Genomic DNA, 14136 nt, shown 5'->3' with positions numbered 1-14136 from the left:
ATGGCTCCGAGGCTCGACGCAACAGGCCTCAATAATGGCATAATTCAGCTGGAAGTAAGAGGAAAATGGTTGTCAACCACAAGTTCCACATCCTGGTTCTGATGCTCATTTATGGGCATTTCTGTACTTTATCCATAAACGAATAGTCTTCATTGACTTGACGGGCACGCGGCTGCCAATGATGGACAGATCCTGACATTCAGCTCAATCATCTTAAATGCGGCGAGTACGTTAAAGGGAATCTGTCTGGGTCTGCGAAACCATCAGGAGCCGGACAATAACCCTTTTAGCTCCAATCGAGATTATGATAAATGTTTCGCCCATGAATCCCCTGACAGGAACAGAGCATTTTACAAAGAAAATTGTCTTTTTCACCTCTCCTGGTTTCTTTGTGAATCCATACAAGTGACATGAGTGAGAGGGAAGCAATTTAGAGGGAGACAGGTGATCATTTGAAAGACGGCAGTTTTTATTGCTGCCGCCTGCTCTCGTGTTTGCCTTCTTCCAGTAACAGAAAGGGAAAAGGATCCAGGATGGGGGTGAGGCCGGGATGAGGGACGGGTAGCCGTAACCTTAGCATTTAAGAGAAATTCATTTTCTCTGCCTACAGAATCCAATCAAATTTATAATATGGGCTTCTTTTGAGGCGTGTGAGTGAGCAGAGTTGAAAGAAATTGACAGGGTAAAAACTCTCTTTCAAGCTGACAAATCAGATATTGCAGCAGCCACACGAGGATGAATCAAATCCCATTCCACCGGGTCTCCAGGAGCTGCTCACCTTCTCCTCTCTAAACATAAAAAAGCTCACATTTGGATTACATGTTTAATTGCTAGGCTTCGTATAACCTTTTGAGGAAAGCACATTCTGAAGTGAGGAAAGGCGGCAGGCAGAGCTGCAATTTTGCCTGAACCAACATTTGCTCAGCCAGTCAGACATTTTCAGCCTATTCACGTTATTGGGAGGACGGGCACGAACGTCTGGACGAATCTGCGTATCCTGTCACACGTGACATTTAAGTACCTTGTGTATGCATGCGTAAGCAGCATCCACCTGTCCGGAGTCGGTATAAATAAAGCATGAGTTTGATGCTACACTGCTGTAGTGGGGATACAAAATGGGGCCAAATGTGCCCGATTGTGTAGCGCTCCGCAGCAAACGTGCGCCGTGTGTAAACGCAGCCAGATTTGCTTTGTTGGTTCTGGGTTCACCCCCGCGTCTTGTGTTTTCTTTTTATATCACATTTAACCTCATTTAAATCTTTGTTCCCCTCTTTTCTTTGGCCCATTGTGACTGAACTTGGGTTTAAAAGAAAAAAAAAAACACAACTCAAGCTACTAAGCTTATTTTTGATCATGCAAAGACACTATTTGTCCCCCGAGCAGCTCCTCAGGCGTGTGCACTTGGCACGGACAGGATTCCTTCTCCGGCCTTTCTCTCCTCGCATCCTCTCGTGCCGTCTATGCTTCTCCCTCCCATTTCCTCCACTGGTCTGATCTCCCCACCTTTCCCCAGACCACAGAGAGGAAATCCCATCCTCTTAATTAAACACGGAGCTCCGGGACAGAGGCTCAGATGCAGTTTGTAATGATTTCCTGCAGCCCAGACTTTGATTATACAAGTGCTCTTTATGCTGACCAGAGACTTCTGACCAAAGTTAATCTTCCATTGAAACCCATTAGGACCCCCCCACTGATCACGTACACCGACTTCTCACTCCCCAAATGACCACCTCTACCAACCTCCTGCAAAGCTGTCTGCTTATAAAGTCATTTTGAGAGCGGATGATGCTGGTGTAGAAATTGTGTATGTAGAATGTGGTTTAGCAGGTCGAGTGGATGCAGCTGAGATTTAGCTTCCGGAAAAGTCTGTCTAAACTCTTGAGAAAATAATGAATACCTTCAGCTGGCTGCATTATTCAAATGCTTGTTGGAGTGCTTGAGATAACTCAACTCAAGTGGAATTCAGGTAAGCACAGAAGGCCGGAGAGGTGTTAGGAGAGATAATAACTCTTTTTACCCAGGCGGAGCAGCACTGCTGTGGCTTTTAATGGCTTTTATGACAGCACTTGGTTATTAATGAATTAAGAAAGCAGAGTTTTCTTACATTGACGGACTCCCGGCCAGCATATTTAACCCGGATCCTCGGCTCCTGGACCACATCCAGATTCGTCCCTGTCACCAGCAGAGGGGTGTGGCCACTGTGGGGGGGGGCAGAAACTTTATTGCACAGGTTTGAATTATTCCAGCAAATCTTAAAAAATGTAAGACTTCAAATGCAAATGAGGATCAAACGTCAGCAGGTCCAACACCTCTTTAGAATGCTGACTTCATTGGGAAAGAAGCACTTCAAACCAGACTTTCACCCTTTCTTTTGCGAGATAACGGCCTTTGAGTGGTGGCTGCTTCAAGATGCTTCTTAACTGACTTGTTTGCTGAAAGCAACTGATGTGGACCGGGATCTAGAACAGGCAGAGGTTGGTGTGCATCCCATAAAACTTAACTAGATGAATGAAGAGAACAGGAGAGGGAGTGCTGGATGTGGGGCTCTTCTTCAGCTATTTGGGCTGATGGTTGTTATTTGTGTTGTCAGGGCGGCACGCTGAAAGAACATACAGGACCACGTAGGAACAGACAGAATTAGAACTGTCAAACTGGAGCATTTCCTCTGCTTCTTCATCTGTGAGAGCCAATCTGACACCATTCCTCATCCTTATCTCTCCATGTTCCCTCCATCTTTCCCTCAGCGCTACCACTCAACACTGTCCCGTGCACTCCGTCTGCAAGCCTCAGCCATCTGCTGTGGTCTCACACCTCTGGCAGCACATTGTTCAGCAAAGCCTCAGCTCCATCTTCATCCTTTACCCCCTTTAATTAGCGCTGTATAGAGCAGGAGGGTCCATCAGCCAGGAGCGCTCTACAGATGGATCAACATCAAATTCGAAAAGGATTCTCAGACTCAACACTATCCGAGCGCTGCAATCGGCAAACTCTGCCACTTCTATCAGATCCAGACTAATTGGAAGAGAAGCTAACATTAATTGAATGTGCAGTATTGACCCGTGTCGGCTTTGCCGGCTCGGGCGGGTTGGGACTGTTCGACTGGAGGAGAAGAAGGTCACACATACACCTCAGAATTCCGATTGACCCTCCTATAAGTCAAGTGTTTTACATCCTGTTCTCTTCTGAGTTTGTTGCTTCTCCCTCAACACAGAAATTCAGCTTCGACTTCGCCTAAACAAACGGATCCGTAGACGATCTGATTTATATCTGGGTTGGATGAATCGTTGGCCGTCATCTCGTGTCACGTTTGAGAATTCCGCCGTATTGATGGCACACGCTAGGCCTGCTGGGCTCGGCGGAGGCCGGACTCATTCGGGTTTACCTGGCGATGCTCCAGTCTGGGTCAATGCGCTGAACGGTTGGATCCTCAATGTAGTCGAAGGTGAGGCTCTCCCTGATCTGGGCACGGTCCACGCTCACGCTGATCTGCACGGGTCCCACTCCAGACAGGGAGGGGGCGGAGTAGCACACGATCTCTGTCATGGTCCGTCTAAAGGGGAGAGGGAGAGTTATTCACTCAGCACTGTGGAAATTTTAAGATCTAATTTTTATATGAGCGCACGAGTTGAACGTCCTCTTTAATCACAAGCATTTGTGCTCCACCCCTCTTTCTCTCCTTGGTTCCATGTTCCTGTCCACCCTCTTTTTCCAAACTCATTAACAGAGGAGAGGATGATTGAACGTCTCCCATCCTCACCTCACCATGCCAGGCACAAACCAGTAATTAGCCCCATCTCTCATCAAAGCTGTCTCGACTCCTCAACCTTACAAGATCACATTTAGACGACTGTGGCAGGCTGATACTGAGATGCCTGCAACACCTACCACTCAGAGAGAAACTGGGAGTGGGAGAAAAGAGGATTAAAAGCAACAGAAAAAACGGACTGGATGGAAATGAAGGAAAATCAATAAGAGTGCCAGGATTTCCAGGAGCTATTATTACAGTTTGATGCAGTAGGTCATCAAAACCTTATTAAAATTTACATACGTATCTGACACAGAGAGAAAAGGCTTTCCCCTGGGGGAAATCACATAATAGCAAGAGAAAATGTACAAGAGAGCATGAATGCAGGAGCGTTTACACAGACTAATCCACATTATCTCTGAGGCAAGCGGTGTTGTTTTGATTCCTTTTTTAATTTGATGCATCCCATATATCTACACAGACGGTGACGGATGCTGTCATTTAGTCGTCCAGGCCTCGTGCACCTTCGCACAGATATTTTTGGAGGTGCCAACATGACAGAAATTCACATTCCATTTTTAAAAAAAAGATCATTACAGGACGGCATCTCACCCGAAGAACTCGCAGGTTTGGTTTCCGAACAGGACGGTGACGGCGCTGCCAGCACCCAGGTTCTCTCCCATTATGGTGACTTTGGTGCCCCCAGACTCTGGGCCCCGACTGGGGGACAAACCTGTGACTGTGGGCGTCTAAACCCAGACGCAGAGAAACAGAGGTTACGAGTCCGTGAGAATGATGCAGAGGAAACCAGACAAATGGCGGATTAAAAAAAGAACATGTTTGTCAGAAAAGTGCATTTGTGTTTTAAGCTCCCATGTTTTGCTTCTTATCCCCAGAAAATTATACTCATCCTGATGGCAACGTGGCACAAAGCCGGTGGCTTCTGTCCCTGAGAGATCCTCCCCTGTGTCGCACGAACACACTACGGGCTTGTGTCTGAGCGACGCTTTTTAAAGACCGTCTGAAAATAACTAGTGTTTTCAGCTGGGGGCAGCTAGGCCGCCATCAAGCTAACAGATGGAGAAATATCCCAGCGACAGTCTGTCAAAGAGAGAAACGCACGCGGACAGGGAAAAGCGCAGCCGCCCCTGCGTTGCGCAAGATGCAACAACTATTTAAACACAACTTACTGTGTCACGCAATGTCATTTTCACAACCCCTGGCTTATTGCTCGCACATTAACGCCGTCACTGGAAAACACTCGCGCCGTAATGCATTGTTATTTTTTCCGGGAGCGATCTGTCTCTCGTGCCGTTTTCCAGCTCCAACGTATTGAAGAAGGAATTCCACCGCAACAAAGAGCAACAGATCCAAGAAAGGGAGCAAGAGCAGCCGAGACACCAGGAAGGTCACAGACCCCGGGAATAACAGGGCTAACTGTTGAAGGGGTGCTAATCGTTGCCTGTGAATGACAACGGCGACCTCAGCAGCTCGCTCAGACACAGATTTGAGCGCAACTACGTGCACGAAGACAAACGGAGGCGAGAGGAGAACAAGTTTAATGTTTTACGCTTTGGGATTTCGCCTAATTCTTGGCGTCGAGCGCATTTCCGCCAACATCTGCAGCAGAACGTGCTGCGGCCGTAGCGCTACGACATGTTGCAGCACCGACGGCCTTCTGCTTCAAAAGTAAAAGTAAAAGGATATCTGCATAAGTAAGAATCCACCGAGCTGTGCGTCGTCATGGCAACCCGCACGTCACCGTTCGCCGGTGGCACATGAAAAGAAAATTATGATTTGCTCTTAATTGGAAAACATGTATATTTTGTAGCATATTTGTGCGGCGCTGTTGACCCGATGTACAGCAGAGCTTTAGTGATGATTAGAATATTATGGGGTGTTACAGGGCAACGTGGTGTGAGCGTCGTCGTTACCACAAAGGAGTAGAGTTGTAAGGAGCGAGCCCTGAGTTCTGGTCGGCACTCTCCAACACACAGCTGAACTGGACCGGGTCTGATGTCCAGAGGAGCTGGATCCATTTCACATACGATCCTGCAGAACCGGGAAAAGAATCCTTATAAAAAAGCACAGTGAAAATGAAGCTATCATAAGCAGAACCGCAGCAGTCCTCCAAAATAACAAAGCCCAAAGTTGTTGGCATATTTAAATGCTCGAGTGAAACAGAGAGCGGGTAATCGAAGCACTCCTCCGCTCGCTATCGATTCATTCTCCACTCCAAATGCAATCTTCTTTTGTTATCTCACTCATTTCTTTTCGGGTCTCATCCAGCCGTTGACAAGAATCCCCTGGATGACGGTCTTCAGATGAGGCCGGCGCGGCGCTTCCCTGCACTCAACACATCCAGCCTGAGTGATGTACTAAATTAACAGCAGCGCCGATGCTCTGCCAGCGTGGCGCGGCTAATGCAAATCCCAGAGCCGGGTCGATACAGATTTACAGCTTTATCATGCCATGTGATCGGGTGTCACACCGCGCTGCAGGTGAGTGCTTCAAATGACACGATAAAATGAGGCTGTCTATTGATTGTTGGTGCCAGAGAGTAATAAAGCACAAGCAGACAGAAAGCGTCTTGACGCAGTTGGCAGAACCAGGCAGGGGCGCAACACACCGAGGGGGGCAGACGCATTAGTTCTGGAGCTAGCAGTGACTGCAGAGAGGCATTAAATAAACATCGGCAAAGAGCAAGTGAGGTGAGTTCATCCTTGCAGACAAAAGGTCGGCAGTTTTTATGAAGCTGTGCATTTATGGGAATATGTGTCAACATTCCAAGGTGATGGGACGTTACTCTTCCACAAAGACAATTGGAAAATAGGAGATAATATAGTATTGTATGTGTATGCTCATAATGAAAGGACGCCTTGATTTCATGATATTAAAAATGATTATTTCAAATGAATGAACTCCCCCTTAAAATAACGGAAGCAGGAGGGGCTTATTCCATCGCTGCAGTCAGCCACCAGGGGGCAGTGAAGACCCTTTACCTGCCTTCTCTTTCTGTTGAACCCAAACCGGATACAGAACGAAAACCCAACTATTTTGTGGAAGTGGGCAACAGTGAGGGTGAAACCCCAACAGATGAGGGTGTTTCTTTAAAGACAGGAGGCTTCACACTCACGGGAGTAAACAAGACTGATAACCTATATATAATGTATAGTTTTTCCCTCCTCTTTAAATGTCAAATTTGCCTTCTGTTTTATTAAAATTGCACAGATCAGTGCATCAGTTAACAACGTCTACAGCTGTCACACGGTGACCAACCCAAACACACACACACACACACACACGCACACACACACACGCATGCACGCACGCACACACACACACACACACACACACACACACACACACACACACACACACACACAGACTTTAAACTCAGGAGTGTGAGAGCTGCAGCTCTGGGCTCTTTTCTTTCTGGGGGCAGAAATAGGCCAAGGAAAGAAACAGGGTTAAAGGCTCCTCAGAGAGTCATCAGCATGGTAGCCTGTGTGTGCACGCATGTGCATGTGTCAGCCAAGCTTTACTGGATTAAAACCTTCACACTCTTCTCCATCTGGAGATTGGAGAAGACTCCATCTAATCCCTAAAAGGTATGGGCAGGTTTGTTGGTTACCATCGTTACTGAAGTCAAAGACTTTGTTGGCCGAGAGGATTCACTAATGCCCAACGATGCTAGCTAAATGTGTAATGATTAATGTTGAAGATGTCAGCAACAACAGCTCTTGTGGTAGATTTATTGGATTCAAACGTCCTGAAGGATGTGACTGAAATAAAAATGTCAATCCAGAAAAATCTCCATTATAGGTGACAACTGCAGAAAAACAGCATCTCATAAAAGGTGGTGTTGCCAAACGGATGCCTCTACTGTTGCACACAAACCTTTATTTAGTAATGCTGAAGAATCTCAAACCTAATTTAAATCCTTATCTTGGAATCACACATTTGTAAAAAAAAACAACCCCCAAAAAAAAACCCTTTACAAAGCCTTGCATCACCTGGGGATGTCGAGCGAGCATCTCAATGTGTGTGTGTGTGTGTGTGTGTGTGTCTGGCCATCAGGGAGAAGGGTGAGTTGTGTGTAATGGGCAGTGTTTCATTAGTTCAGGGTGAACAAGACAGACTTCAGCCTGATGAACGCACAGCAGGAGACAATTAAGTAGGCAAACACAAGTAAACACACACAGCTGTTACGGGACTGTAGCGGGCTAGCTTAGCTACAGGGACAGACAACTGTGCTGCTGTGTGATGAAGAGGAAACAACAACGCCAGGGTCCAGACTCTTTGGACTGGTTCCAATCGTTGGTCTTCAGGCTTTTTCTTTGTTTAAATATATTACAAATAATGCAAATATATTAACAGCTGCTAGCTTAAACGGCAGTTCTGGAAAATGATATTAGGAGTGTTATCGTTTGCATTTTCATCATCTTGCAGCTCTATTTGTGACTCCCCTCAGGGGATAAAAGGAAGTGAGACCTTATTAAACTATGAATATTTCTCCATTGGTCGTATTTATTTTTTTATGTAGCATGACTAGAGTGACTTACTGCTCAGCGATGATATAGCCATCCTCTACTGGGGTGCACCGTACCCCTGCCACCTCCACATTGCCCACCATGTCCGAGAAGGCCAGACCCAGATTTGTGCCATGTATGGTCACCCTCGTTCCACCCTCCGGTGGTCCGGCAACTGGGGTCACCTGAAGTAAACACAAAACCAAACAATGGAGGGTTAAAAAAGAAATCTTGAGGGTTTCATTATAGCTAAGTAGAAAGTTTGGTCCACTTAGAAAAATGGCTCCTGTCTCAGTATCATAATCATATACATGAACTCACACACAATTTTTATCTTTTTAAAAAAAATCTATTCCTCAGCCCCCCCTTTGCAGCCAGTAAAGGTCACCTACCAATTAAGAAAATTAGATTTACATTGTGGAAGGTGTCTGTTCAGGATCTCTTCCTGTATGCATGGATAATAAATCTAAATAGGGGTCATATGAATGGTTGCTGCAGACCTCCTACTCATAAAATACAATATGGCTGCCCAGCGTGACCTTGGCACAGAAGTGGCAGAATGCCGTCTGTGCTGTGGAGCCCTGTCGAGGCTGCCGCCTGGCCCCCGTCCAGCCCTCCGCAACAGAAGAAAAGAGGAGGAAGTTGTAGAGGACGAGCGCAGATGGAGGAAACAGCGTAACGGGACAGAGAAGACTGAGGAAGAGGAGGGTCGAGAGGAGGAGAAGACCGTCACTTTGTTGTGCTGCGCTGCAGATCCTGTGTACACAATCAATAGGCTATTACGCGCCGGGCGGGCAGAGGGAAAAAAAGACAAATAAGGTAAATTCTGTGTGCTTGCTGAGCCACAAAATACTGCACGGTGGGGACTCTTCCAGTGGTGCCACAAGCCCTCCCCTACCAACGGTGCCAACACCCACTACAGCAGTACAGCCTCCCCTTTGGGAGGCAACGTTGTAATCTACAGTAGATTCAGTGGACATTAATTGCTCTGGATGTAAAGTAACTGTGTCACTGCACAGCCTGAGGGGTCTGAATACATGAATCTTTTAGCACTGCTTGGGCATGCAGGCTATAAAGGGGGGGGGGGGAATAATGGCTAAATATATCCATGTCAGGCGGTGGCAGCAGCTATTCGAGTAGACTTAACGATGGTTACGTAAGCAGCGAAAGGGCCTCGGAGAGAATGTGAGCATGTTCCTGAGAGCAAACAGGAGGAAAAAAAATACTCATTTTGTCAAAAGTGAGTACGTCCGGAAGTTTGGACCCAGTGTCCAAGTTTTTTCATTTGGCTTTGTCATCGTGCACGTGATCATTTTAAAGTGGATGAGCATCAGGAGACGTCAGGAACAAAGCGTTGGGGTCGCTCGGCCTGATGGACGCAGCAGACGGTCCTGCCGAACGCTCCGGAGACCTCCTCCTTCCACCCCGGGGGAGGAAGGGATGCTTCCCATGATGGAACAAGTGCAGTCTAATCCATGCATGAAACCCATTTGGCTGAGCCCCCCACTGGCACAACTGGATTCACGAGTGGATCTCGGAGAAACCACCTCTTCAAAGGCTGACGCCACCCGTGTCGGCGGGCCGAGGGCGTGAGAGAGAAGTTCCGCTCCTCTCACAAACACTAACAGTGTCAAAAAAAAGGGAGCTGTGAATGAATTCAGAGGGAAAACGCCGTCTCCTGACACTGACGGATGAACTCCTTGGAATGAACTTTCTTTCTTTTCAGTTCACCTCCCTCGGGTCATGTGACACGTAGCCCCTTTCTTGACTTACAGGAGAACGGACTTGCACTCACACCCTGCTGCCCACGCTTCCCGGTTTTCACCCCGTGCCACCGCGTCATGCTCGCTGTGTAATCCTTTTAAGGCCGCCGCCGCTGCCCGCCTGGCAACGAGTGTCGCAGCAAACAGCCCAAAACCAACCAGAGGGCAAGAAGAAGAACGGAGACGGAGAAGAGGCTGGACATGTGAGCAGCCCGGGGAGGCTGGTCAGAGTCTCGCCTTATTCAGCTAAAGTAACAGTGGGGAAAGTTGTGCCGACGCAGCCAAGGCGCCGCAGTGCCCCCCCCCCCCCCCCCCCCCCCCCACCCGCAGCGGCCGGCGTTAGCCAGTAACACGCTCCAAGAGCAAATATCCTACAGCAAATATTCCCAAAATAAAAGGCATTCTTATTGCTTAGTCTCTGAAATCAATTATTTCAAAAGGATTTTAGCGCTCAGAGGTTCTCAGAGAATTAACTGGATGGCAAAAACGGTGCATTTCTGCTTCTGCTGGGGCTGAAATGTTTGCTTTTGAAATGAAATAAACCTGGATGCGATTCGGGAGCTGCCTTCGAACCACTCGCACTCATTCCAGTTGATTGTGAGCAGCGTTTAATGGGTTTGATCACTCGCTGTCAGTAAATCTCCATGCGATTCTCTACGGGAGCATAAATGACTGGTCGTCACGTGGAGATGCAGCCTGCAATAAGAGTGAATAAAGCAGACATGTGGGCTGAATCTGTGAACTTTGATTTCAGCTTTTTTTTCCCTAAAAAGAAGCATTTTCCACGAGCAGAGAGGGAAGCTGTGTGTTGTAGTGTAAACCAGCCTCAGCCCGGCCAGGAGCCGCTTCCATAGAAGCATCCAAGTCCCAGCTTCATTTGATGTCATTCCCTCTGCTGTTAGTGGGGGCTTACATCTCTTCAATATTAATGGGCCGTGGCGGGGGGCACTTAATAGAAACATTAATTATTCAGGAGGCTGATCCTGAGGTGGGCACATCTACTAACGTGTAAGTATGTATACAAATCAGCTCATGACGGAGGAGCGGGCGCGTACGATCGAAACGGAATTTATTAATAATTCAGCCCACTGGGGGATGTCTGAGTCCAAACGAAACTGTAATCACTGTGAGACTGGGGTGAAGGGGTGCAGGGGGGGGGGGGGGGCAGATGAATGGAGAAATACTGGTGTGTGTGTGTGTGTGTTCATGTAAATGATGCAAATCAGATGAGCTGTAAACAGATCTGCGCGCTGCTTCCTGGAATCTTTCACCTTTCCGACCGTTTCTGCTGCCGCTTTTGTTCTCACGAGCTCCAAACCCGAACGGCTGCTTTTCCACACTTCAGCCATCAATCTTCTGTCTGCAGCGATAATCTATCCCGGATAAACCGTCGGAGCGCTTGTATCTGTTCCAGCGAGCCCGCCGCACTTCTGCCGCAACGTCGGACTTGTTGCATCGATCCTACACGAAATCCGGCTGGAAATACATTTTTACATCAGCGTTTCAGGCCACGGCTGATCCGTAGGTGGAAGATTTGGTGTGTGTGCATGTGAGAGAGAGACCCAGAGAGAGAGAGAGAGAGAGGGGGAGTTTGTGTACTCTGGTTTTGGCTTGATTAAGACAGGAAGCTCTGGCTCGGCTCTGGCTGCTGGTGCATTAAGCTGCTGTCTTTATTTGATATCTGAACGCGTTGATATCTTCACTGAGGTGATATCTCGCCAGTTTGAAGGTCAGGAGTTACGATCAATATAGAACGTAAAGCTCCAACACGACGGCACTTGAGCGCCGCTCATCCACGGGTGACTGGGCCGAGTTCTGTGCTCGCAGCTCCAAAACAATAGTCCCTTTATGTACTCTCCTTGGACCGTTTGAGCGTTCCGATGCTTGTAAATCAGCCATCTTTGAGCATTAATGTTTGCAGGCTGACGGATGAAGCGGCGAAAGATCGGTGGCCTCGCTGATCGCGCCACAGCTCCAACACGGAGGGAATGAGTCATGTTCCGCTGGATGGCAGCCTGAATGTGCCATAGAATGACAAACTGAAAGCATAATGGAGCTCCACAAGAGTGTAATTTAATTCACCGAGATGAGTCAGAGATAGTGAGGAGGATTGGGACGGGGACGGGTGTGTGTGTGTGTGTGGGGGGGGGGGGGTGTGTGTGCTGATGCATCTCCTCAACCCAAACTCATGTTTTTGCCTCCTCTGTGTACACTTTAGCGGGTCAGTAAACCGAGTTGTTGGTGTGAATTTCTAATTGGCTGGCGTCGGCCGTGCTGGAGGAAGAAGATGCAAAGTGAATTAATTGTGGAGGCAGAGAGGTCTGATGGGTTAACCACAGCGCACTAATTAGAGAGCATCTCCTCAGGGTCTGACCCCATGTGACAGCAGATCCACCACGCGGGGTGAGCTAGGGGAGGGTCTACACACCAGGAGACAGCTGAGCACTTCCAGGTGATGATCTGACATGAGAGGAGCCTCCAGCTGACCTGAACTATGGGAAGGAGGAAAATAACATCTCCATTCTGAAAGTCTAACAAAGACCTAAAGGGGGTCTGGTGATGCTGCCTTTCTAGTTGTTACCAAAGTTACCTTTCAAGTATCGAACAAATCTCGTGAGGTAAAACTGTGAAGGGAGAGCCGTGCACGTGGTCACAAAGCCTCATTAATGCGCAGCAGCTATATAGATGACTTTTCTTGCAATAAAAAAGGACAATCTATAAATGTGCTGCGAGTTAGAGAAAGAAATAAGATGAGAAGGCAGAACGTTAGCAGCTCTGCAGGCATTGAGCGTGTCCGCCCCCCCGGGGAGCCTCTTTAACGCTCGTTCTCATTCTGTTTGCATCCCAAAGAAAACAGAACTAAGTAGCAAAGCTGCGTCTCATGCAAAAGTGCTCAATGACATTTGATTGTCAAAAATCCTACATATCTGCTCAGCCTGGCCCGGAATGTGAGGATTATATATGTAAAAATGGACAATGCAGAGAAGAGAAATGGAGCCTCACAATCAATGTGAGCTTGGGAATCAAACACAAATACATTTGATACATTTACACGGAAGAACCGACATGATTAGAGGCGATTATATTAAATAGTGGATAAAACAATCAACATATTTTGATTAATTAAAAAAAGTGTATTTGTGATCCCATAAATTCCGTGTCTGGATGCATTAAAGTAGGCTTTTAACCTCTCAACTTCGTCAGAGCAGAACATTTGGTTCTCGGCTAATGTTGGAACAGCACAAACCCCTCGGAGCTGTCAGGTAAACGTATCTAACGGAATCAGCTAAAATAAACAGGATGCTGATCACTGCGCATCGATCGGCGGCGACCGCGAGTGGGCAGCAGCAGAGGATTGTGGGTGCTGACCTCGGTGATGCGTGGGTTGGTGCATTTGACATTCTTGCTGGACAGGTTCAGCCAGTGGCTGGTGTACGGGTTGATGGGGGGGCAGTGGTGCCGCAGGGTGCACCTCCCTTCTCCGCTGCACCAGCCACACTGGAACTTCCTCTCTGCCTTCAGACACATGCCGCAGCTGTCTCGCTGGGCCGCGCACTTGTACAAGTGCACTGAGGGAGAGAAGAAGCACTGATGACGTCTGGATTCTTTATCAAGCGAGCCTCCTTAATTATGGGATGTTAGACGTCTCTATCCTGACTGACGTGGTCTCACCTTGGATGTTTTCTGGGTTATCGATGATGAAGTTTCCGTTCCAGACGACAGAGAAATCCACAGGCAGCTCGCTGATTTTCATCCCCTCGTACAGATACTGCAGCAGGGGATGAGGATGAGAGAGGAGAAGACAGACAGAGAGGGGGGGGTGGTTTCAGTGAGCCGATCCAGACCTGTCCATTACCCCGATCCAGTTCAGCTGCAGCAGTAATGTACGCTTGACCAAAGTTTCCTCACAGTTACATCATCTCATCTTCCAGGAGCTGACAAAATGAAAGGCCACCAGAAGAGGGACGCCCAGACGTCCCTCTTCTGGTGGCCTTTCATTTTGGCCTTTTCCTGTGAATCCTGCTGCACTCCTAAATCCAGCCTGGCTTCCATTGTGTAGGTTTGTGTTGCAGCCCAGATTATTTACTCATTTGGC

General features: G+C 47.8%; 1 protein-coding gene across 3 annotated transcripts in view; it reads right to left on the bottom strand.

Annotated features, from left to right (window-relative positions):
- plxna2 (plexin A2) overlaps positions 1–14136 on the bottom strand; it is a 129476-nt gene that overhangs the window by 27545 nt on the left and 87795 nt on the right. For all 3 annotated transcript variants that reach the window (XM_057040396.1, XM_057040397.1, XM_057040398.1), the window contains exons 11-17: positions 13713–13809; positions 13410–13609; positions 8311–8462; positions 5680–5797; positions 4358–4494; positions 3383–3550; positions 2105–2198 (exon numbers count right to left, since the gene is read on the bottom strand). In XM_057040396.1, the coding sequence (XP_056896376.1) occupies positions 2105–2198; positions 3383–3550; positions 4358–4494; positions 5680–5797; positions 8311–8462; positions 13410–13609; positions 13713–13809 (966 nt within the window). The remainder of the gene's footprint in view (positions 1–2104; positions 2199–3382; positions 3551–4357; positions 4495–5679; positions 5798–8310; positions 8463–13409; positions 13610–13712; positions 13810–14136) is intronic.

This window comes from Takifugu flavidus, chromosome 8 (assembly GCF_003711565.1).
Source record: "Takifugu flavidus isolate HTHZ2018 chromosome 8, ASM371156v2, whole genome shotgun sequence".
NCBI lineage: Eukaryota > Metazoa > Chordata > Actinopteri > Tetraodontiformes > Tetraodontidae > Takifugu > Takifugu flavidus.
This window is presented reverse-complemented; position numbering and strand designations above follow the sequence as displayed.